This window comes from Neovison vison, chromosome 9, assembly GCF_020171115.1.
Source record: "Neovison vison isolate M4711 chromosome 9, ASM_NN_V1, whole genome shotgun sequence".
Classification (NCBI taxonomy): Eukaryota; Metazoa; Chordata; class Mammalia; order Carnivora; family Mustelidae; genus Neogale; species Neogale vison.
The window spans coordinates 31,797,787-31,824,737 of record NC_058099.1 but is presented as its reverse complement, the minus strand read 5'-3'; the positions used below and the strand labels follow the sequence as shown (position 1 = coordinate 31,824,737).

The 26,951-nt window shown below is 37.8% G+C and overlaps 1 protein-coding gene across 3 annotated transcripts in view; it reads left to right on the top strand.

The window, feature by feature from the left end:
• TGFBR1 (transforming growth factor beta receptor 1) overlaps positions 1 to 26,951 on the top strand; it is a 57,409-nt gene that overhangs the window by 5,150 nt on the left and 25,308 nt on the right. For all 3 annotated transcript variants that reach the window (XM_044265269.1, XM_044265268.1, XM_044265267.1), the window contains exon 2: positions 24,879 to 25,124. In XM_044265269.1, the coding sequence (XP_044121204.1) occupies positions 24,879 to 25,124 (246 nt within the window). The remainder of the gene's footprint in view (positions 1 to 24,878; positions 25,125 to 26,951) is intronic.

Genomic DNA, 26,951 nt, shown 5'->3' with positions numbered 1-26,951 from the left:
TTGATTTGTAGTGCTTTTGCCTTAAGACAATCACTTTGAAAAACATTATGAAGAGTAAGAATAGAGTAAGTCTGGATTCAGTTTGTATGGGTCCAATTTTATAGATCAGCTCTGGCCTTTTGTAAAACTGATCTCTTGTTTTGGCATTCCAAGAGAATACACATTATAAAGAATGATTCCTGACTTTAAAAAATATATATATGACTTGCAGGAGATATAGGTTGCTTTGACATTTCTTGAAGATTCAGTGGTCCATGTACCATTTTATCAGTCTGGAAAGAACATATAAGGATGTGCCAGGGGAGCTTGGGTGGCTCAGTGGGTTAAACCTCGACTCTTGGTTTGGGTTCACTTAGGTCATGATGTCCTGGTTGTGAGATGGAGCAGAAGCACCATGTAGGGCTCCATGCTCAGTGCAGAGTCTGCTTGGGATTCTCTCTCCCTCCCCCTCTGCACTCGCCCTGCTTCATGCTCTCTCTTCCTCTCAGATAAATAAATCTTTAAAAAAAAAGTGGCAGGATTCTATCTGCCTATGTCATTTAATTCTCATAGCCAACCCTGGGTGATAATTGTATAATAGCACAAAGTCTTCTTACTTATGTACCAGGTAATTTCCAAGAGAATTTTAATTTTTCATTTATTTATTTATTTGTTTGTTTGTTTGTTTTGTTTATTTGACACAGAGAGAGAGAAAAAGAGATCACAAGAAGGCAGAGAAGCAGGCAGAGGGGGCGGGGGAAGCAGGTCCCTGCTGAGCAGAGAGCCGGACGCGGGGCTTGATTCCAGGACCCTGAGACCATGACCTGAGCTGAAGGCAGGGGCTTAACCCATTGAACCACCCAGGCGCCCCTTCCAAAAGGATTTTTAAAAAGATGTATTTATTTTAGAGAGAGAGAGAGAGCATGTGAGAGAGCACAAGCAGGAGGGGGAGAGGGACAGAATCCTAAGCAGACTCCTCACTAAGTGTAGAGCCCATCATGGGGCTCCATCTCATGACCTGGGTGGAGATCACAACCTGAACCAAAACCCAGAGTCAGTTCTCAGCTGACTGCATCACCCAGGTGCCCCATTCCAAAAGATTTTTCTAACGTCCGTTTGTTACTAAGTCCAGGTGACCAGTGCTCAAGAGGTAACTGTAGGTTTGATGACATTGATTCCAACCAAAGATTCTTTTCAGCTCTCTTAGATGTTATCCAAAGATATTAATATTCTTTCATCTTTTAATCATAAATATATATGTATTTAAAAAGACACTGCTTCAGATAGAATAGAGGTCTGTAGACTAACAATAGTCTAACCACCGAGGTTCAGATGATTGTGCATGACCATTAACTCCATCTGCTTGGGTAGGCAGAATGAACAGGATTTTTGCTCAGATTGGAACTTAGTTTGTATCTATGAAAGTTTGTCAAAATAAGAGGTTCTGAGTTTCCATTTTGCAGACCAGGAAACTGAGGTCATGATGTTAATAAATGGTGGAACCTGCGCTTGAGCATATAGGACGGTGCACTCTTTCCTGTATATCGTGTTGCTTCCATAGACAGTAAAGTCTTTGTTTTGGCACTTACTTCATCAGGAAGGTTTCCTCTTTTTTTTAACCATGGGCCTTTGCTTCAGCTTGTCTTGACTATAGTTTGCCTCTCCACAACTCCCAAGTTACTCAGAGGCTTGTAGTCTTTGAATTATAGTTTTAGGTAATTTGAATCTCTCTGATGAGTCTAATGATAGTTCATCACTCATTAGTTGTATTGATTTATGTATTTTCATAGCAAACTCTTTGCTTTTCAGAGTAACATGAGCACAGACCTGAAAGTATCTGAAAATCTGAATTGAGAAAAGAAAGCTGTCACTGTCCACCGTGAACACTTTGGCTTGTTCTACCCCTCCATGATTTTTTTTAATATGACAAAACCATTTTTTAATCATTCTGTCTTTTTCAGTAGTTTATCAAAGCTAATAAAAGTTTGTGTGTTTTTTTTTTAAAGCAGATTTTATTTATTTACTTGAGAGAGAGCAAGCGAGATGGTGCACAAGTGGCAGGGATGGGCAGAGGGATCGAGACAGAGACAGAGAGAGAGAGAGAGAGAGACAAGCAGACTCCCCACTGAGCAGGGAGCCCCATGCTTGATCTCCATCCCAGGACCTCAGGATTGTGACCAGAGCTGAAGGCACATACTAAACCGACTGAACCACCCAGGTGCACCCTGCTAATAAAAGTGTTTTTAGGGGCACCTGGATGGCTCAGTTGATTAAGCATCTGCCTTCAGCTCAGGTTATGACCCTGGAGTCCCAGATAGAGTTCGATATTGGATTCCCTGCTTGGTGGAGAACCTGCTTCTCATGGCACATGCTCTCTCTCTCTTCCTCTCTCTTTCTCAAATAAGTAAATAAAATCTTTGAAAAAACGTGTTTTTAAGTTGGCAAAGAGCTTCAGCTTTGTAGAAGAAATAGCTCATTCAATCTTAATGAATATTTAGTAGAGACCAACACAATGGGAAATATAGAAAGAGGCGAACTTGCTTTCAAGAAATAAGATGGTTGGGGGGTGCCTGGGTGGCTCAGTGGGTTAAAGCCTCTGCCTTCAGCTCAGGTCATGATCTCAGGGACCTGGGATCGAGCCCCGCATCGGGCTCTCTGCTCAGCAGGGAGCCTGCTTCCTCCTCTCTCTCTCTCTCTACTTGAGATCTCTGCCTATCAAATAAATAAATAAAATCTTAAAAAAAAGAAATAAGATGGTTGGGAAATATGATAATTACAGATTCAATAATAGCAACCACAGGCACTGCTTTATAGAAATAGTAGGAATTGATCTGCCTTGTGGGATGGGTAGAGTTAGAGTGGATGAGGCATTAGGAATGGAGTAGAAGGGTGGTTCTATGACATTTCAAAGAAATCATAGGAGCTGGTAGTGGGGCCTTTGTTTGCATGGCTGTCACTTTGCCTCCATGCTCTTCCCTATGTACCTGCACAGCCTCCTCCCTCACCTCTTGCACATCTTTGCTCAGATGTTAACCTTTTTCTCAATGAGGCTTACCCTTACCACCCTTTAAAAAATTGCTATTATCCTATTCTGCCTTTCTTTTTTTTTTTTTGTAAATTTACTACCTCCTGAAATCCTTTATTTACTTACCCATATTTACTTATTTACTGTGTCTGTTATCTCCTTCTTCCTACTAGAATATAAGCTCTGTGATAATGGATATTTTTGTCTTGTTCCCCAGTGTAAAGGACATAGACAGTATGTGGTGTGTTATAGGCTCTCCGTAAGTATTTGTTTAAATGGCAGTAGATTTTAGTTGTAGAAAGCTGAAGTGTGAAAATTAAGGACTACATGAAATCAAAAAAGAATGACCAGGATTTTTACACCCGCATAATGCCTAACTATGCCTAGCAATGCCTAGTAATGAAATAGCTGAAAGATTGAGGGGAAATGAAATCTGATTTGAACATGTTGAGTTTGAGGTAAAGGTAGCATCATCAATTGGAGTAGGCAGCAAGATGTAAGACTAGAACATGGCTGGTAATGGGAGGGAATCTTAGGCAAAGAAGCAATTACCAACATTTGCCTTCCACCTCATTCTCTCTCTTGCTCTCTTTTAATTCTGGTGCCCTAAAAAAGCCACCTTAAGTGAAGTATTTATTTTGACCCTGAACTCCTAGCTTAGATCTGGAGCCTTGCTCTGTTCACTGAGATACTCTTCTCTCCTGGATTGCAGATCTGTGCTTTGTTCCCTTTACCCCCTCCAGTGCCAAAGAAGTATGTACTCAGAATTATTTGTGATCTTTTGATTGTACTGACATTAGCCTTCATGCTCTCTTTTACTTCTTGGAAATCTGCTCTGGTTCCTGGATGAGGTAGAAAAGAGGCCAACATACAGGCTCTCAACCTCCCTAGCATTCATAGCTTTGAGATGAGCACTATTTTGTAACTTTCTTATGTGGGAAAAATTTATTAACTGATCAGCTTGTGTACTCTGGCTGTTTTCCAGAAAAGGATTTAGGAAACTTGAAATAAAAACATAAAAAAGGATTTAGGAAACTTGAAATAAAAACATATGCAGAACTAATGATCAGAAAGATAAGAGCCAATAAATAAAAGGGGAAAAGAAAGAACAATTATCCATAACTTTTAGCTGAGGAAAGCTTTTGTAGCTGAACACAATAGTTAGCTCTGAGTTTTCAGGCAGTGAGAGAAATAAGGGAACCTGATAATTTGCGTTTTGTTGCCTATTATTGAGCATTTATGGGAGGTTGCCACTTTCCTTAATAATGAGGAACCCCAGGCACAAAGATGCAATGCAGGGAGAACCTCTAAGTGGTAAGAGGTTGCTGGACCTCAGCCCTGATTCTCTTTCTCAGAGAATCTCTTCAACATGTATTGAGGAGCATGCTACCATTTTTCTTCTTCATACTAAGTCTGTGATCCAAGTATGACACACTAGTCTTACCCTAATGCCAGTGGAACAGCTGAGGTAAGACTGTAGCGTTTAAATCAAGCTTGGCTAAAAGCTGGAGGTTAATGAATAGAGAAAGCAACATGAAACTGCTCAGGCTGGCATACAAAGACTTTTTCCTCATGTCCTTATCTTTTGGCCTGTCTCCATCATCTGAGCGCTGCCACCAGAAGTGAATAGAGCTAGGCATTTATCTTTCTTCAAACAGGGCCAAAACAGCAAGGTCCAGAGAGTATCTTTGCTTTGGTTTTCTTTTTGAAGAGCTGCCTCCTTTCTGGGTGATGGATGTTGGGAACGATGACTTCCTTTTGGAGAGACCACACTTACTCGGAGACTGTGGCCCTACACATGTAGGTTGCATAGTAACCCCAATATCCATGTCAAAGATACCCACGGATGTTACCATGAAGGCTATTCTTTGATTGGAGACATGCCGAGTTCAATGGGAAAAATAAGTTTCTTCCTATTCTTGAACATCATCTATTATAGAAGTCTTTGTATAGGGGCATGGGAAATTGAGTGAAAATTTTGGCTTTATCACTCTCCATGACTTGAGTAGATTCAGTTTCCTTTCTTATCCTGCAGTTCCAGGGTTTCGTTCTCATCAACAGGGCTGAGCCTCCTTATTTTTGTTCATTTGCTTTAGGATAACCATTCCATCCAGATTTCCTAGGTGTGAACCTCACTGATTACATAATAGTGCGTATTTATAGTACTAGGACACCTTGTGCGGGCATCCTGTTACATTTCTACAATATAAGATCTTTAAATATGCATCGAAATACAAATAGCTCTCATGGAAAAAAGCAAAAACAAATGGCTTTTTCTTTTAGAAGTGAGAACTGATAAATATATTTGACAGTAATGAACATGGAGATAGTTAAGCCTGAAGAGGAATGTAGAGATAGAAAGTCACTAACTATGGCTTTTCGTTTGTACAAACACGACAATATATGTATGGTCTTTGTTGGTTTTTTTTCCTTGATGTATTCATTCCCAAATCAAACCATAATGTGCTCTAATTGAGTCTCTTTGTTTAGCACATGGCTGTTGATTTGAGTACTTTCTGCAATTGAAAAACTGACATTTTAATTTTGTTATTCAGTGTGCAACAGATTTAAATAAAAACACCAAGATTGTGTATTGTAGATTTTCTTCAACAATAATTATATGTAATTATTTTACCAAAATAAACAAGTTAAAGTAGTTTTAGCTGTTTTATCTCATTTCACATTTGGAAAAAAATTACAAACCAGGGACTAGAGGTTGCTTGTTTTTCTCAGTGAGCATAGATAATTTCTGTTTGCTGGTTCCAACTAGTTCATCAAAGCAGTACAAAACTGATGCTAATAAAAAGTACTGAAAATGTGAAGGGGAAGTACAACTGGAAATAGGTCAGACTGGCTACGTGCTACTAAAAACAGTTGGTAGTTTTCATGTGGTATCTCAAAAATTTTAAAGGACCTGTGAAGAGTAAATAAAATTATAGCATACCTCCTGCTACATAGAAGACAAAGTAAATGGCAGTTATTGAGGAAACTATTTTTTCATAGAAACAGAATTTTTAGGCTAGAAAGGATCATAACTAAGGGGATCATGATTATCATTTTTTCTCACTTTATTTTACAGATGAGGAAACCAGCTCAGAAGGTATGTGGTATTTCAGGATAATCAGGGTAATTTCAGGATAATAATTAAGCTAATGACTAAACAGGAATCCAGCGTCTTCCTCACTTAGAACCTCACTTAGCATCCCTTTTCATCATGACCCAAGTCTCCATTAGGGAGAATGATTTTTTTAATTACCTAAATTTGTGGAAGATCTTTTTAAATGCTATCAAATAAGACCCTCAACAGTTGGATACATAGATGGATAAATAATGATGAAATCTATATAACAAGATAGTAACAACTATAGAATTTAGGTTGTGAGTATATAGTTGTTCGCAGTTGTCAGTTTTTCTGAATATTTGAAAATTTTCATAATAAAAGTTGCTGGAGCTTAATTTAAATAAATCTGTAGGGGCGCCTGGGTGGCTCAGTGGGTTAAACCGCTGCCTTCGGCTCAGGTCATGATCTCAGGGTCCTGGGATCGAGTCCCGCATTGGGCTCTCTGCTCAGCAGGGAGCCTGCTTCCCTTCCTCTCTCTCTGTTTGCCTCTCTGCCTACTTGTGATCTCTCTCTGTCAAATAAATAAATAAAATCTTTAAAAAAATTTTTAAATAAATCTGTAGTATCTCCTTATCATCCCGGATGTGTTTCTGTCATTGATCTTTCTAAATATAGACAAACCAGCAGTACTTGCTTTAGCCAAAGGAAATAAAACAATCAGGATCCAGTGCCTCTGGTATACACATTCTAGGCCCTTTCTTTGACATTCTTTAAGGATTGATTGGGAACCACAGATCTGTCATGACATTTTCTTTTCCTTTTCTTTCTTTTCTCTCTCCTGTTTTTTTTTTTTAATTATAAAGGGTATTTGTACAATGCGAATTTGAAATTCCCTAATCACCAACAAACAAACCAATTAACATAGTCATCACTGTAGATCACTTTCCTATGAACAAATGCTCTAATTTTTTTTCTTTCTATTGTTTTGCTTTCATCATTCCCATGGTACATTTTAACTTTTGTTCTCTTCCTTATTTATAATGCATTCATAAGCTTGGGCCTCTCTCCCTTCATGTAGTCTTTTTTTCCAAGATCACAGTCATTTCTTCCACTTTATTCTTTAAAAACCAAAAAATAAAAAACATGGCCACGTATTCTTTTGCTAAACTTTTTTTAAGTTTTGTTAGATCTATCCTTCCCTTGCCTTATGATGGGAAAATGAGAAGAAGGGAGGAGTTTCAATAAATATGAATTTAGGAGTCAGGCAGGAAACTGTGGGGGATGGTCTTCAGGGAGCAACAGACTCAGAATTAGCTGGGCATTGCAAACAGATGGTATATCCTAAGAAAATAGCTGTTCTAAGCAATTGGGTGCTTGCATCTAATTTAGCTGAGAGATCCTGGAACTGGAGAAAAAATCTCATGGAGCAAATGGGTACAATCACCTGTGAAACATTCTAAACCATAGCTGGGGCCCAGTAATTACTGACTTCTGTATAGATGTCATCAATTCTATACATATGCTACATAATTCTGTACAGCATAATTCAGTGTTGTTATCTTCAGTTCTCCAAAGGCTAATAACATCAAGCCCTGGCAGACCGTTATCTTTTAATAACCAACCCCCTACTAGAGGTCTTCTTCAGTAACCAAAATGCTAGGTAGCATCAATGCTAACAGCAATTTGAAACCTATATTCACAGTGCTAAGCCCCTGGATATTTGTTTCGTGTTGTCTGAAAACTTTCCTTGGTTGGTTCTTCTGAAAGGAGCTCAGACAGCACTAGATGCTCACATCTTCATGCCCCCAAAGAAGTCATAGATTTAATGGTGAGAAATATTATAAAATACTGTAGAAACATGAGTATTGTAAAAGTATAAAAGTCCCACCATTTTAGATGGCCTTCTTGTCCTTGCTTGGTTTAATTTAGCCATATTCCTCTAGGAGACTGCAACCAGAATTGAACAACTTGCTTTGATATTTTGTTTGACAAGCAAGATGAAAATTTCAGACTAGGGAAGTCAAGAAATTAAAACTTGAGTAACTGTGTTTGTGGTTCATCAAGTTCCTGAAATTTCCAGCAGTGTCTCTACCATCCCTCTTTTAGCTAAATTCAGTAAGTTTTTGTTCTGAAAATGTATGGGAATGACATAAAGCTAAATACTAAGAGACTCAAGTACAGAAAGTGTGATTCCTTCTGTGGAGCAGGAATAGGAAGGGCTGGCTGTTGGGGGGCTGAAATCTTCTTTTGTTGTGTGGATAACAGTCTTGTAGAACTATTTGACACCTTAAACTCTATACATACATAACTTTAACAAAAATAAAACCCAGGAGGGACGCCTGGGTGGCTCAGTTGGTTAAGCAGCTGCCTTCGGCTCAGGTCATGATCCCAGCGTCCTGGGATCGAGTCCCACATCGGGCTCCTTGCTGGCAGGGAGCCTGCTTCTCCCTCTGCCTCTTCCTGCCATTCTGTCTGCCTGTGCTCACTCTCTCCCCCTCTCTCTCTCTGATAAATAAATAAAATCTTAAAAAAAAAAAAACCCAGGTTAAAAAAATAAGTGGTAAATGTGTGGCAGTTATAAGTCTATGAATGCTTAATAAAAATGAGGAATTGAATTTCTCTGTTGAAAAGTCAGATTCTCAGGTTGGATTAATATGTACATGGAGGGCTTCAAACTTAGCTTTTTTTTTTTTTCAAAAGACACCTAAAGTGACATGAAAAAGTTGAAAATAGTAGAATAGAAAAAAGCAAATCTGACCCCAAAAGATTAAATACAGTAGGATTAATACATGACAAAAATTCAAGCAATAAAAGCATTAAAGGGAAGAAAGAGGTGTATTTTATATTGATGAAGTACTGTCTCTCAAGAGATGTCATGAATCTTTGTGCAACTAATAATGTCAAAATATATAAGGCCAGAACTGTTAAAAATACAATAAGAAATTGATAAATTCACTATAGATGAAGAAAAGAATATTTGAATAACAATAGTAAAGATATAGTACATTCCAGTTTTTGATCATGAACAGTATTCTTTTAAAATACTTCTTGAGTTTTTCCAGAAATTGAGGATAAGAAGGTCTACAAAGAATACCCAAAGTAGAAATTCATAACAACTAAAAGAAAAAGTTAAAATAAATAATACATTCATTTATTAAAATTTACAGATCACTTTGCAGAATATTGATATCTTATAATATTGAATCTTCCAGTGAGGAGACTGGCATGTTCCTCCATTTACAAATAAATAAATTTTATTTTATATCCTTCATAATTTATGTCAAATAAGCAATGCTTTGAAGCATTCCCTTTAGAGGTCAGGTCTTATGTATTGTTAGATTTATTCCTAGATATTTGATTTTGGATGCTTTTGTAAATGATATATTTTTGAATTTTTGTTTTTCTTTTTTTTTTCTAACATTTTTGTTTATTTATTTGTCAGAGAATGAGAGAGAGAGTAAGCACAAGCAGAGGATAGTGGCAGGCAGAGGGAGGAGCAGGCTCCCTGTGTCTCATGTGGAGCCCCATGTGGGATTTGATCCCAGGACCCTGGGGTCACAGCCTGAGCTGAAGACAGGTGCTTAACTGATTGAGCCACTGAGGCATCCCTAATTTTTGTTTTCTATTTATTGCTTGTTTAAGAAAAGCACTTTGTTTAAGAAATTGGCTTTCTTTATATAGTGACTTTTGTGTTTTATCATGAATAGGTGCTGAATTTTGTTAATTTTTTTGTTTTGTTTTTAGTTTTGTTTATGTCACGATTATATGATCCATTTACATTTTTCTAAACTACTTAACTCTCTTATTCCGAATCTATGTACAAATCTTTGTACAACATGTTCCTGGGAACACTTTTTCCTTTCTTCTTTAGCCTTCTATAAGGCTCAGGGGAGGCACCATCTGTAAGTGTCCCTTCTCTCTGCTCTCTCAGCCCCTTGTGTGCGCTACCCTCCATCTGTAGCATGTCGGCTCTTCTTCACCTTACGTTGTGAGCTCCTCAAGAGCAGGAATCTCATGGTAGGTATCTCTCCCCTCCTAAAGGTCTTTTTTTTGTTCCTATACAGGTTGTATACACTGTTCTTTCCTGGTAAAAGATGTTTAGGCCTTACTCTGTGCTTCTAAAATAGTGAACTGCGTAGTGCCACCAGCTCTTTTTTTCAGCTGTGCCTCTAGGAGGCCTTTTGCTGTTTGCAGGCTCAGGTGTGACTCTTGACTCTGCTCTTCCTTTAATTCAAAGGCAGCTGGTGGGTGGTTACCACTTCCTTCTCTTACCACAGTTCTGTTTCAACTTTATTTTACCCCACAATGATTCGCCACTTTGATTTAGGTTCATCATTGTACCTCAGTACCTATGCAACCAAGTTACATCACCTATAGCCACTCTTGCTCTCCAGAGGAAGGCTTGAGTCCTTCATCTTGTCCTACTTGGGGGAAATCACCATAGATTTTTCTAACAATCCTTTTTTATCCTGTGCCTTTAGATTATATCTAGATTATGTAGATGTAACTATTTGGGCACTTCTGTTTCCTCATCTGTAAAACAGGAGGTTAAGATCAGGTAATTATCAGGTTCTTCTTTGCATGAGCATTTTATGAGTTATTTTTCCCCCCCCAAAGTGAGCTCCACCCCCACGATAGAGCCCAACAGGGAGCTTGAACTTACCACCCCAAGATCTAGACCTGGGCTGAGAGCAAGAGTCAGACACTTAACGGACTCAACCACGCAGGTACCCCTAGTTATGATGATTAGTTAGGGATATGTGCACACTGGCTGTGTTCCAACACTTGTTAGTTCGGGTTGGAACTGAAAATAAACTTTCTTGTAGGTACATCTCATGCTACTACAGTGAAGTTCTTAGACCTAACCCTGTTCAAACAATCGTATTGCTGGAAAAACTCTGTGGGTATCTGTGAGTGCAGAGATACAGAGATAGCTCTGGGGACTGTTCACTGCTTTATGTGCACACTGTTTACATTAGATATTGTGTGTCAGTGTTGTCTTCTACAGTTGTGTAAGGGTTTTCTGTGATTTTCTGTCCAGCATATATAACAGGAACTGGCACATGGTAGGTGCTGTTAAATGCCTGTTGGATGAGTGCATAAATGAATTGTCGAGCATTTTATCTGCCAGGTACTATGCTAAGTATTCTTATATCTGTATATATTATCTCAGTCCACATCTTCTGAAATTGCTATTGTTACAGATTTAGAAAACAGGCTTAAAAAAGTTAAGCAGTTTCCCCAAGATTACTTAGAGGCTGTCTGGCAAAAATAGGATTTAAGTCTTTTTGTCTCTGAATTCCATTATGTTAACTACCATACTTTTGTAATACCCACTAGTCAACATAAAATATAATGAAAGGGTCGCCTGGGTGGCTCAGTGGGTTAAAGTCTCTGCCTTCAGCTCAGGTCATGATCCCAGGGTCCTGGGATCGAGCCCCGCATCGGGCTCTCTGCTCCGCAGAGAGCCTGCTTCCTCCTCTCTCTTCCTGCCTGCCTCTCTGCCTACTTGTGATCTGTCTGTCAAATAAATAAATAAAATCTTTAAAAAATAATAATAATGAGAAACTATAAAAGTGTGTTTAGATTGGGAAAAAGAAGATATTCAATTATTGTTTTAGCACTAATAATCATAAATAAAAGTTTCTCCATTTCTTTTTAGGGGCTAGGGTAAGGCACAGTGCATACATCTGTTACGTATACCAACATAACCCCCAACTCGTTGACGTGGGGAAAAAAAAGATGACCACTCGACAGTGATGAAATTGTAATCCCATTATATATAGTTTTAGTAGTATGACCATTTTCCTGTCCTTAGAAATGCTTCTGAAATATCAGCTTTAATGTCTATATAGTATCCCATTTATGATTGTATCATAATTTATTTTGTCACTGCCATATTGTCATCCATATAGGGTGTTTTCAACCATAAAATACTGTAACAACCATCTGTGTGCTTATGTCTTTGTTCTTATCTCCTGTTATTCCTTTAGACTAAATTCTAAGAAGTAGAATTCCTGAATTAAAAAGAACTAGGCTTGGGGCGCCTGGGTGGCTCAGTGGGTTAAAGCCTCTGCCTTCGGCTCAGGTCATGATCCCAGGGTCCTGGGATCGAGCCCCACATTGGAAGGCAGCTATGCTCACCACTATACCACCAACGCCGAGCCCCACATTGGGCTCTCTGCTCCGCGCGGAACCTGCTTCCTCCTTTCTCTGCCTACTTGTGATCTCTGTCAAATAGATAAATAAATAAATCTTAAAAAAAAAAAAAAAAAAGAACTAGGCTTTACAGTCTCTTACTTGGCAAATTGTTTTCCAGAAAGAACTTTAAAGTTTTGAAATCAGCATGAAGTATCCATGCTCCATAGAGTAAATATCCTGAGTTGGAGTTTTGAAGATAGTATAGGGAAAAGGGATGGGAGCGGAAAGACATTTTTAATTTTTTTGTAACTTTGAATAGATCTAATACACTCAACATTTTTTCTAAATTCAAAAGGTACAAATGAGTGTGTAGTGAAAAGTCTCCTCCCACCCCTATCTTCTGGGTATCCAGTTCCCTTCCTTGGAAGCCAGTGTTTTTCTTTTTTCCCATAGAAATACTTTATAGTATCTGTGTGTGTGCATTTTCCCTTTTTCCTTTGCTTTTTAGCACAGATGTTACTGTATCAAATACACAGTTCTGCACTATGCAGATTTTTACTTAATACATCTTAGGGGTCAGTCTGCATTAATACATTATTACATATATAATACATATATACATATATAACACATTCATAATACATTAATACATAGAAAACATTTTTTTGATATTACAGTCTTCCATTTTATAGTGGTACCATTATGTTATTTTACCGGTTCTTTTTTTTTTAAAGATTTTATTTATTTATTTGACATAGAGAGACAGTGAGAGAGAGCATGAGCGAGGAGAAGGTCAGAGGGAGAAGCAGACTCCCCATGGAGCTGGGAGCCTGATGCGGGACTCGATGCCAGGACTCCGGGACCATGACATGAGCCGAAGGCAGTCGTCCAACCAACTGAGCCACCCTGCATAGGCAAGATTAGAAACAATCTAGTATAAACTCTTAGGAAATTAATAACCATGTACATAAGGCATATTAACACATGTAAAGTATATCTATAAGCTACATTCCTTCTGGGTCACAGGTTATGTTCATTTGTCATTTTGAAAGTGTCGGGTTGCCTTCCATTTATATGGAGGAATAGGTTATTCTGGATAAGGGGGTATTTTTTATCACTTGGGCACCAGGGAGGTACGTAAGTGGGAGTTTTGGATATTTGAAAGAGCATTGAGAGATGGGAAAAGGACTTCAAAAATGAAGGTAGTAAAGGATAAAAGAGAAAGTTTGCTTGCCATTTTATTGAGGACCTTGGTGGTAGTGACCACCCACATACTAAAGAGATACTCCTGAATGTTTATTCAAGAAACATACTGGATCCCTTCCTGTGTGCCAGGGTCTAGTAATGCAGAGATGCATAAAGTACTCATAAAATACTAACCCAGGCCCTGACCCAAAGAAGTTCACAGTTTAATGACGAGATGAACAAACAATATAAAATGAGATGTGCTACCATAATCGCTGTACCTTGAAGATGTGAACTTAAGTTCAATTGGTCAAAAAATGAAAACATGAATGTTTAATATTTGATATAACTTGTAAAATAATAGAATCTTACTTTTAAAGAAATGTAGAAGTGACTTTGGGTGGCTCAGTCAGTTAAGTGTTGGACTTTTGATCTCAGCTCAGGTGTTGATGCAGGGTCCTGAGTTCAAGCCCCAAATTGGACTCCATGGTGGGCCTCACACTGGACCTGGAGTCTACTTAAAAAAAAAAAAAGAATTGTAACGTTTTAGATTAACCTTTTACTTTTACTTTACTTCACAAATTCTGACTACTGGTTATTAAGCCTCTACTTAAGTATCTCTAATGACAGAGAAGTCATTATCTTCTGTGGAGCAGTCAATTCATTATAGGGAGGAGCTGTAGTTTGGAAATGATTTTTATGAAACAAAATTTACCACATCCTGACCTCATGATTTGATTTATTATTGGAGTAAGGTGAATTGACACTACATCTATAAAATGAGGTGGTTGTCTCCACAGATCCAAAGTTTCAGATTGAACTTTGTTGAATTCATTCTTTGATTTTCTGACTCATATTTACACGGCAGATTGATGTTCAAGTAACATGTACTGATTACTTATTATTTGGACATTTGTGGAATTTTGTGTCCAATTCTCCCTCTGTTTCCCCCATCACCATGGCTACAGTTAATAGTAAATGCTGTTGACTCTTTTCAAATCTGTTGTTAAACAGATTCCCCAAATCTGCTAAGCAAATCTTTATTCTGTACTTGTGCAGTTTATTTTATTTTGAGACTAAATGAAAGCCTTTATATTAATTGCCCCTATTAAATCTCATCTTGCCATTTAGGCAGCCTGTTCTTAGTGTGGGTTTCTCTGATATCAGTTAACATAATATCAACTAATTCCATGGAGCTCAGGAGATTAGCAAATGGAGGTATTGTGGAGAAGCAAGTGATTGAGAATTTAAGTGGGTCCCTAGTCTTGCAAGTTGGAGTTGTATGTGAATAAAAATGATGTTTCTTAAGTGCTTGGACTTCCTGGAGAAATGTCTGGATAAATCATATTTTTGTTTTGAAGCCCTAAATTTGAAACTGCAGTGTTAGCTGAACTAGACTAGAGAATTCACTTTAATGTTGTATGGTACTTGTTTTTTGTATTTTGTATTTTGTACTTGTATTTTGACAAGCTGACTTAGACATTACTGCTGCCAGGTAATCTAAAGGGGTGGAGTTGAGAAGAACTGAGTTCTTTTCAGTTGAGTGCTTTGAAGACCAAAACTCAGTTGATGGTCAGGGTTTTAGTCTTGTTCACAGAGATTTGCAGCATATTCAAAAGAGGAAGAGAGCATATATATGCTTTCCCCAGAGCTGGAACTGGAAGAGGAAGAGGACAAATCCCTCAAGAGAGGGCATGGCTTTGGGAGTAGTGGGGAGGGGAAGGCCGAAGAGCTGGAGTACAGACATAGACGAGCCTATAATAGGGTAGCCATTAGTACCTGAAAGGATTTGTTACAACTTCTAACTTTGCTTTTGCTTTCATCTTTGCTAGCAGTTGTGTGAGCTTCTGTGTTTCTTTTTTTTTCTCAGTGTTCCAAGATTCATTTTTTAATGAACACCCAGTGCTCCATGCAATAAGTGCCCTCCTTAATACCCACCACCAGGTTCACCCATCCTCCCATGCCCTCCCTTCTTAAACCCTGTTTGTTTCTCACAGTCCACAGTCTCTCATGCTTCATCTCCCTCACCGATTTATTCCACTTAACTTTTACTTTCCTTCTCCTAATGTCCTCCATGTTATTCTTTATGCTCCACAAGTAAGTGAAACCATATAATTGACTTTCTCTGTTTGACTTATTTCATTCAGCATAATCTCCTCCAGTCGCATCTATGTTGATACAAAAGTTGGGTATTCATCCTTTCTTATGGTTGTGTAATATTCCATGGTATATATGGACCATATCTTCTTTATCCATTCGTCTGTTGAAGGGCATCTTGCCTCTTTCCACAGTTTGGTGATTGTGGCCATTGCTGCTATGAACATTGGGTTACAGATGGCCCTTCTTTTCACTGCATCTGTATCTTTGGGGTAAATACCCAGTAGTGTAATTGCAAGGTCATAGGGTAGCTCTATTTTTAATTTTTTGAGGAATCTCCACACTGTTTTCCAGAGTGGCTGCACCAACTTGCATTTCCACCAACAGTGTAAGAGGGTTCCCCTTTCTCCATATCCTCTCCAACTCTTGTTGTTTACTGTCCTGTTAATTTTGACCATTCTAACTGGTGTAAGGTGGTATCTCAATGTGGTTTTGATTGGGATTTCCCTGATGGCTAATGATGATGAACGGTTTTTCGTGTGTCTGACCAGATGGGATTTATCCCTGGGATGCAAGGGTGGTTCAGCATTCACAAATCAATCAATGTGATAGAACAAATCAATAAGAGAAGAGAGAAGAAACACATGGTCCTCTCAATTGATGCAGAAAAAGCATTTGACAAAATACAACATCCATTCCTGATTAAAACTCTTCAAAATATTGGGATAGAGGGAACATTCCTCAACTTCGTAAAATGTATCTATGAAAAACCAGCAGTGAATATCATTCTCAATGGGGAAAAGCTGACAGCCTTCCCATTGAGATCAGGAACATGACGAGGATGCCCACTCTCACCACCGTTGTCCAACATAGTACTAGAAGTCCTAGCAACAGCAATCAGACAACAAAAAGAAATAAAAGGTATTCAAATTGGCAAAGAAGAAGTCAAACTCTCTTTCTTTGCAGATGACATGATACTTTATGTGGAAAACCCAAAAGACTCCACTCCCAAACTTCTAGAACTCATACAGCAATTCAGTAATGTGGCAAGATACAAAATCTCACAGAAATCAGTTGCTTTCTTATACACTAACAATGAACATATAGAAAGGGAAATTAGAGAATTGATTCCATTTACTATAGCACCATGAACCATAAGATACCTTGGAATAAACCTAACCAAAGAGGTAAAGGATCTGTACTTGAGGAACTACAGAACACTCATAAAAGAAATTGAAGAAGACACAAAAAGATGGAAAAGCATTCCATGCTCATGGATCGGAAGAATAAATATTGTAAAAATGTCTATACTGCTCAGAGCAATCTATACCTTCAGTGCCATCCCAATCAAAATTCCACCAGCATTTTTCAAAGTGCTGGAACAAACAATCCTAAAATTTGTATGGAACCAGAAAAGACTCCGAATTGCCAAGGAAATGTTGAAAAAGAAAAAGCTGGGGGCTTCACGTTGCCTGATTTCAAGCTATATTACAGAGCCGTGATCACTAAGACAGCATATTACTGGCACAAAAACAGCACATAGATTAATGGAACAGAATAGAGAAGCCAGCTGTGGATCCTCAACTCTATGGTCAACTAATCTTTGATAAAGCAGGAAAAAATATCCAGTGGAAGAAAGACAATCTCTTCAATAAACGGGAAAACTGGACAGCTATGTACAGAAGAATGAAAATTGACCATTCGAATATGGTGTGTACACCATACACAAAGGTAAACTCGAAATGGATGAAAGACCTCAGTGTGAGGCAGGAATCTGTCAAAATCCTAGAGGAGAACATAGGCAATAACTTCTTCGACATTGGCCACAGCAACTTCTTTCAAGACATGTCTCCAAAGGGAAAGGAAGCAAAAACGAAAATGAACTTTTGGGACTTCATCAAGATTAAAAGCTTCTGCACAGCAAAGAAAACAGTCAACAAAACAAAGAGGGAACCCACAGAATGGGAGAAGATATTTGCAAATGACCACAGACAAAGGGCTGATATCCAAGATCTATAAAGAACTCCTCAAACTCAACACCCGAAAAACATAATCATGTCAAAAAATGAGCTTGTTTTTAACAGTAGGTAAGTAGACTGAATAAAAGGCATTGTGCATGTCCTTCACCAGCCTGTTGGTGCATATTTGTAATATTTAGAAATACTCTCTATATAGTAAAGTATAATTGTGCTGTAATGGGAAAGGAAAGGAAAAGAAGGATCATGACCAGCAAAATCAGAATTCAGTCTCTGGTGAGAGAAATCTTCATCCCTCTGTACCTTTTTAACTGCTGAGCTGTCTCAGCAAGAAAGGGGTCTTTTTTTTTTTTTTTTTATCACATATACCACTATTAGAGGAATAATGTTGTATTTGGTTTTAAATGTTTTGATTTTGCACTAAAAAGCAAGCCAAGCAGAGCATTTCTTTTCTTTTCTTTTTTTTTTTTTAAAGATTTTATTTATTTATTTGACAGAGAGAGATCACAAGCAGGCAGAGAGGCAGGCAGAGAGAGAGGAGGAAGTAGGCTCCCTGCTGAGCAGAGAGCCCTATGTGGGCCTCAATCCCAGGACGCTGAGATCATGACCTGAGCCGAAGGCAGCGGCTTAACCCACTGAGCCACCCAGGCGCCCAAGCAGAGCATTTCTTGGAAGTTGCATTATGAGTGTGGAGCACAAGTATAAGGTCAAGAAGTATAGAGACGTAGATCTGAAATATCCCAAAGGACTATCGACTAAGTTAGGGAAGTGTGATGTCATATAAACTAACAAAGTTGTGTCAGTGTGTCTCATATCCTAAAGAATTTTAGAAAAGAACATTGTGAATTCACGAGTGAGTTTCTCCAGATGTTTTGGTCAAGTTCTTGATAGAGGAAAGGAAGGATTGAAAAAGGAAAGAGTATTGAAGTATATACATCAAGAGGGGGATAAGCTTTATAGACACTATCACTCTTGGCCTGGAAGACAAGGTTTCTGATACTAGTTTTTATTTAATCAGCGAAGGTCATAGATATCTGTTTTGTATACTCTTCACAGGCTGTCTACTATCCCAGTTGTCTAGCCAGATACTTAAGCTTGTGAATCAACCCATGGTGGCCCTAGCATTTGGTAGAAGTATGGTGTTTTGATGTGTGACCTCCAGACACTGAAATGAGGCAATGATGGAAATTTCCTTTATAGTTGGGATGAAGAGCCAGAATCTCAACTCGAGATATATCACCATCACTGAAGATGATAACCTCAAGGATTCTGCCATCTCTCATTACTGTTGCCGCTTTCTTTGATGACATCTAGATGTTCAGTTTCTGACAGTCTTTCACATCACACCAACATCTTCAAATTTCGAAAATTCTTTGATTTATTCTGCAATCTTTGGAAATTTCTATTGCTAGTAATTTTATTTCCTGGCACAGGATTGACAATTTTCTGTGAATACAACAGATATGTGCTGAGCCATAATGAAATCTTTATGAAGACTAATGGGGATTAAGGTTAAGTTAAATTTTAGTTTCAGGAGAGCTACCAATGCAGATGAGTAAGATAGTGATTAAATGAATAATCCCTTCCATACGTGGCCAAGTTTGCACATGCAGAAATCGCAACAACTGTAATCATGTCTTAACTTTCTGTCTAGAAACTGGAGTTTTCTTATTACCTTGATTGTAGTGCAGATGCAAATTTCAGAAGTTTAAGTGTGGGCAAATATGCATTTTAGAATGGAGGAAGCTTTGGCTGCTGGTAGATATTAGGGCACAGGTAGGAGAAATGTCCTCAACAGGGAATTTCATTCTTATCTTTGCTGTCGGGCAAAAGAGTCAAACTAGAGGTCCAAACAGGAAGCTGTACTGCTGAACCACAGGGGGAGTCTTGAAAGTTTTGAGTTACTTAACTCAGGATACCAACACAGAAACGTACAGATACCAACACCATCACATTTGTGATGTGATGTAGTAGGGATTTACATTGACCTCTAATATGGATGGAGTATTGTTAAATTTTTTTGGTACTCTTAAGGTTTGTTTTTTCATTGATAAAATGATAGAACTGAATTAAAATGAGATGATCTTCGAGGTTTCCTAGGGCCCTGTTTGTCTAGATTGTAGAGTGGAATTTTACACGTTACTTTGGGGAAGATGTGTTTTTCTAGTGGCCTACAAATAAATTGTGTTTGGAACAATGCCATTTATTATATTTGATAATTCTATATGGCCACATATGATTTATATTAATAGTTTCAAAATGTGCTGATATACAGTATCTCATTTGATGACTTCATTGAGATGATGAAATAGGTCAGGAATGTATTATGTTCATTTTGTTGATAAAATGAAACCATTATGGTTAGTATCTTGAATAGTTATTTAAATCTGATAGTCTCAGTAACACATTTTAGCCACCAATGATGAAATCCTACCACAGAGAAAAGAAAACCCTATCAGGACTGCTTTCTCACCTTCAACTATTGATCAGTTTTACATATTCTCCAAGTTCTGATTTGGATGTCCTGGGCAGCTTTCCTTGCCTTCCCTTCTATGTTGGCAGAGTTAAAGCACTTTGATCATTCTCTTCCAGCATCTGGATTTTAATGATCTGTTTAATGCCTTACTCTTCCACCCTGGTGAGCTCCTTCAGTCCAGCTTGTCTTATTTATCCCTCCACCCCACAGCCTGCTCAGCATCTGGCCTGTGGGTATGCTCAATGAAAAATGGCAGAATTAAATGAAAGTCAAGTTGATGAGGAGAGGCTGATGTTAAGGGATAGGGTGGCATGGGGCGTGAAATTATGGGCTGTGGGGTGGGAAGAAGCCATCGTTGTATACCTTTGTTAGGTAGAAATTTTGCCCTGTACATGCATTTGAAAATCAACAGAAACAACAATCTAATTAAGAAAGGGAGATAACGAGAGGTCAGATCTATCTATTAATAAAGTAAGTTTGAATTTTTTAAAAATGGGAATTAAAGTTCATGAGTTCATGGGAATTTTTAAATTACCTTATTTTTTCCCTAAACTATATTACTGCATCTCATATTTGACAGCAGTCTTGTATTCAGTCTCAACTCTGATTTAAAGTGGTAAAATAGAAGTTTAAAATTTCTTCAAGAGGTAAACCCTTACCTGGTTAAGCTTTATGTTAAGTAATGTTTCTATTTGTCCAGCGACCTGTTCTTACTGAAAGACTCTTGTTAAGAGAATCCCTTTAGCACAGACTTTCTCATACTTGCCATAAGTAATGACCTCTTTAAAAGAAAACATATGGAATGTATTTGTCATGTTACTTAAATTATATAGCTATGAAACTAGATATAAAATTTTTTATTTTTGGCTCATTTAAAACTATAAACCAAGCCTGCAAATTAAATATAAAGACGACTACACAACTAACAGATTTCAAGTTAATATTGTTATTCAGTGTGACAGGTGATGTTTAGGTTTCACAGTAGGAAAAAAAAGAGCCTTAGGTCTCATTCCATTTTAAATCTGTTTCTGTATTTTAACTTCAGTGATACTAAAAGCTGCAAGTACCCATTCTAAGTAACGTTGTGCAAGGTGCTATTAATGACTTCAGGCTTTGTTTCTAAGTTCAGGATTGTCAGACCTCATATCTAACCAAAACACTTGCCAGCAAGCATTCCTCAAATACCAATTTTAATGAGATGTCAGCTGTGGTGTTCATTTGAAGATGAGGTTAACGTTATGTCATTACTGAAATCTTTATTAAGTGGTTCTCTACACTAGCTCATGCTGGAAATGGGAATGGAAAAATGTCACTGGATACTTCAATCACATTTACTTCTAATCAACTTTTGCAATTGTACTACAAAGATAGGATCCATGTAATTATGGTAGCATATGTATGGTATTAGCTTTGAATATACCATGCCGGTCTTATCATATGCTGTGATGATTCTAGATTCCTTTATTTTTCACTGTTGGTTACAGTTACTGTGAGAGCTTTGCTTATACAGAGTGCCATTAGGACATTTGGCCTGAAGAAGATTTTAACAGAACTGAAGAAACATCAGTGAACGCCTTCTGATAGTATTTGTTTAGATTGTGGTTAGTTAGCATTTTTATCATTCATTTTAGATTATCTTATTTAGATTATCTTTTAAATGAAAACATTAGCAAAATTTTGTACACAATTCTTAGACTCCCCTTCTCCCAACATACTTGTGACCTCCTGTTTGGGAAACACTTGTTTTAGTATACATTTTTGTGATCACCGAGTTCAGGATTCAGTGGTGGGAAAATAAATTTTAAAAAACTTGGCCCTTCTTAGTGTAATGAGAGACACTTTAACAGCAAACTATAAATAGATTGATTTGTTCTATCTGAAAGGTATACAAAGAGGACTATGGGAACATATTGTAAGGACCTGCCACTTACCTTAAGAGTAGGGGAGAGTTTAGAGCCTATCATGGAAAAGATCTTATTTGTACTAGGCATAGTGTAAAGACCATGTAAAGACCATGGCCATGAAAGACATGATTGTTATAATGGTAAGAAGCATGAGGCCCTAGATTGCATTTATAATGTGAGTGGTAAGTTGGACCCCAAAAGTAAAAGTCTTAATTGTTAGACCAGGTGTTTAGGTCTCATTTCATATATGCTAAGGGAGAAGATGAAGATCTTAGAACTTAGAGGATATTCATGACAGTATTTATATATATATAGCAATTGCCACATTGTATCATGTATTATTAATCACTTATATATTAATAATTAATATATAATAATACTATTAATTATGTATTATTAATTAATTATGTATTAATTAAGTAATGTATCGACTAACAAGGCCTCCTTCTGTAGGCTTTGGAGCTCTTCAAGGGCTGTGACCATGGATTATACCAATCTTTGTACACTAAGCTTTTGGCACAGTAACTGATAAGAATAATGATTAGAAAATATTGGTTGACTAACCACAAGTAAAGGGGATTCAGGAGAGAATGATGATAATCTCCTATGGTGGTGGTTTTAATCTTTTGTGGGTAATAGACCCCTTTGTGATTCTCTTGAAAGCTATGAACCTCCAAAATGCAAATACATACAACATTTGGCAGTTTCATGGCATTCATGTATCCCTGAAACCAGTCCATGGGTTTCTTATTCAGAATTCCTCTTTAGGGAATTGAATCTATAATAACCACCCCTAAACCTCACCATGAATAACCACCATCTCTTTTAATAATCTTTATATGTTAATATAATTTCACTTTTGGAATTTAAGAAACAAAACAGATGAACATAGGGGAAGGGAAGGAAGAATAAAATAAGATGAAAACAGAGGGAGGCAAACCATAAGAGACTCTTAACTCTAGGAAAAAAACTGAGGGTTGCTGGAGGGGAGGTGGGTGGGGGCTGGAGTAACTGAGTGACTGGCATGAAGGAGGACTCTTGATGTAATGAGCAGGGTGTTATATGCAACTGATGAATCACTAAATCACCTCTGAAGCTACCAATTTACTGTATGTTAACTAAATAGAATTTAAATAACAAAATTGAAAAAATTAAATAATTTGTAAATGTTAAACTATGATTGTGTCTTTTTAAATACTCATTTTGAGTTCTTACTGTGTTTGGGAGGAGTTAATTCAAACAGTTGAACGTCTAAGAAGAAAGAACAAAATTTTTTTTTTTTTTTAATAATGATTAAGGTAAAACTTTGCTAATCTGTAAAGGTAATAAACAAGTATATTAATTAATCCAGCAACCAAGAATCACTTTCTCAAGGGATCCTGACATTCCTGAATTTGGTTTAGCAAGTGAGGTAAGGTCCCCAAGACCACCCTCAGGCTGAGTGATTGGCCAGAAGGACTCATGGGACTCAGAAAAGCTGTACTCCTGGTTATGGTTTATTACACTGGGAAAGATACACATTAAATTATCAAAAGGGAAAGGCAAATCCCAGGAGAAACCAGATGCCGGCTTCCAAGTGTCCTCAGCCTGTGCAGTAGCACAGGTGCATGCCATAGCTCAGCAACAGTGTGACCGCACGTGCACCGTGTTGCCAGCCTGGGAAGCTCAGCAGAGCCTTTGTGCTCAGTGGTTTTATTGGAGCTCAGTGACACAGGCTTGTGACTCCATTCTTATCATGGAGAGTATTTCAAGGGCTCAGAGCTCATTTCCTAGGGGCTGGCCAAGGGCCAAGCCTGAAAACAGGTCTTTCTTGGGAATGTGCAGGATTTGAGCAACTCAACCCTGCTGAGTTAACCCTTCCTGCACAGCAAGTTAGCTGTGCAGAGAGTTAGCTTTCTTCTGGCCTGCCTGCAGAGCTGTTCTTTTTCTAAATACACAGTCTTTGTGGACCTCCTTGGTCTCATCATAAGTAGCCATTCTGTATACTACATTACCTGAACTGTAACTTTTTCCTCTCCAAAAAGTAATTGGCAAGTTTCTTTGGACTTAAGGACATACCTGTGTTTTGCAGTTTCATGAGATTGTAAGTACCCATTCTATCATTGATTTAACAAAAAAAAATTTTTGAATGCTGGTTTTTACCAGGCCTCATGTTAAATATCGATTTACAGAAATGATTACTATGGATCTTGCAGTTTCATAGTGGAGAGAAAAAACTAGCAATTCTGGTAAGCAGTGTGTGCTTTGGACAGCATTTTACCTCATTGGAGAACATGGTGGAGAGGGTGTCCGTGTGTCTGTGTATATTGGAAGGTGTTGGTAATTAGGCGAAGACTTCCTGAAAGGAGTCACCTCTTGAGCCACGAAGATCAAAAGATACAAATGGTCATGGAGCATTGTGTTTCTCCAGTGTATGGTTGGGTGTGTGATTGGAGCATTTATGTATTACTGGTGCAGTCTTCTTGGCTTACTGAGCAAGTACACTAACCCTAACTAGAAGATGTATGTGCTTCTTAGCATTTGCACAAGAGGAAAGAGTGTCTGGCTTAGTACAAATCTACTTCCATTTTACTCCATTGCCATAAATCCACCCAAATGACATTTCTGACCTACTGTGAGTAGGTAGAAGTACTTTCACACATTGCTACCCAGTGGGGGGAATATGTGAATACATAGCTTTCAACTAATAAGAATAAGTATGACCGTTAAAAATTTAAATGTACTGTGTTTCAAATAGGAGTGCAAATGCTTGCCTTAACTTAATGAAATTACTTGTCAGAATTTGTACTTGGAAGCAAAAAGGTTTTAGAAAAAAACCTGGGTCCAATTTTACCATATTTGGCTCATACGTATGTATGGTTTTCACAGAATTTGGAACTTCTGAGAGTAATAAGAGTTTTGTTTTTTGAACAGTGCAGAGAAATTGTATGATTATAATAGGATCAGGAATGTATTATTTTAGGGAATATGGGATAATTTCAAATTGTTAACCTGGAGAATTTTTTTCTAAGAGAATCTTATTCTCTTTTTCCAGCATTACAGTGTTTTTGCCACCTTTGTACAAAAGACAATTTTACTTGTGTGACAGATGGGCTCTGCTTTGTCTCTGTCACAGAGACCACCGACAAAGTTATACACAATAGCATGTGTATAGCTGAAATTGACCTAATTCCTCGAGACAGACCATTTGTATGTGCACCGTCTTCAAAAACTGGGTCTGTTACTACAACCTATTGCTGCAACCAGGACCATTGCAATAAAATAGAACTCCCAACTGTTGGTAAGTTGTATAAGATTTTTTTTTTCTTAACACTACAAGAAAAGCTGATTCCGACTATGGTTTTAGAACTGGAAGGGATCTTAGAATCCAGTTCAGAGGCAAGAAGGAACTTGTCAGTGGTTGTAGAGTTACAGGAGTAGCCAAGATCCCAACTTCTGGGTGTTGTGTTGTTTGACAACGTGGTTCCAGTAATAGACTTTCTCTGAGGTCACTTAGGTCTAAAAGGCTAGCCCCTTAAAGGCGAATTCTGACAAAGCTGCCATAGCAGTATGTCCTCAGGCCGTCCCTACTTTATTTTTAGAGTGGGTTTCTTTTCCTTGTATAATCATCCAGCCTTTTAAAGTAATTGATAATGGGCAGCACTAAACAGCCCAGATGCCTTTATTTTGTAATTTTAACCTTGCTTTATGATCTTTATGTATAAATCATATGATTTCTAAATTTTTTTGTCCTTCACTGTAGTAGTTTACATTTTCTAGTGTCCAAGCAGAGCCAGGAATTTGAAGGCTTTATACCCTCTTAGGGTTAGTTTAATTTTCAGGTTCTGGTTTAAGATCTTAGTCTGATCCTATCCTTCCTCAAATCCCAAATTTCTACTGTCATAATCAAAGGAATATAAAAATGCAGGAAACTTGTATTCATGCTAGCCAAATTGATGGAAGAATACCACCCCCATTCCTGTGCTTGTGAAAACTTCTATAATTTATACTGCAGATAACTTCAGACTAGTGAAGATTGACTACCCATATGAAAAGAAGTAAGTGAAAGGACCTCTTACAAATCCCACCAAACCTTAAACTCTGAGGGGTTTGAGGTGAGGACGTTACAGAAGCAAAGGCTCCATTCTCCTTTAGAAGAATCACCTGGTTTCATTGCTCTGAGAGGCAGACCCACTGCGCACTCTCCACTCAGCTGTTCCAGGCATGATGCTAACTGAAGTAGGAAGCACTGCTGTGGCCCAGCAGAAAAGGGCCAGTTCCACAGGTTACAGAGGGAAGCAGTCCTGCACTTCATTCGAGTGCTAACAGCAGAGAAAAACCAGATATTCAGCATTCTAGGGAAGCTTCCCCATGGCAAGTTTCTATCGGACTATAGTTTTTCCGACTTCTGTTCAGGGTATCTGCAATTCTAATATGAAAAAGAAAATTCTAATTCCAGAATTTCCCATTTCCATTGTTTGGGCTCAAAATTTCTAAATGAGGGCTCATAAAGCCTGTGAAGAACTAACTTCATTTCTAATGCTAAGCATACCTAAATCCCTCATTCCCAGGTTTCTGTTAAGCAAACAGCAAAAAAATTACCAACTAAAAAGATTCAGTGGTTGAAAAGAAGTGAACTGAACTGGGTAGATGTCATGATAGGGAAGAACTTTCAGATAGTCCAAAGTTTGTTTTTGGTTAAAGATCACTTTTTTAGATGGAAAACTCAATTGATTATTTTAAAAAATGTAATATTGAAAGTGAGTAGCAGACTGGAGACTAATATTTTATAGCCTAGTGTGAGAAAAGCTTGAGAAATTGTGTTTACAATTCAGGGAGAAAAGATAATAAACAGATTAAGATAGAGGATAAACCTAGGTGACCCAAATACTTACTGCAAAAACTCCAGAAAATGACATAGAAGCAGACAGAAAAGAATGTGCTAGCAAAATTAATGAAATTAGTGAAAAAAATACTTTCCCAAATACATATAATAAAAAAGAAAAAGTTCAGATTTTCTTCTTTTTTTAAATACCAAAAGGCAGTGAAACATCATATATTAATTGTTAACCAGAATTCTTGAGATAAGCCAAGATTTTCCATATATAAAAGCAATAGCCATCTTTAG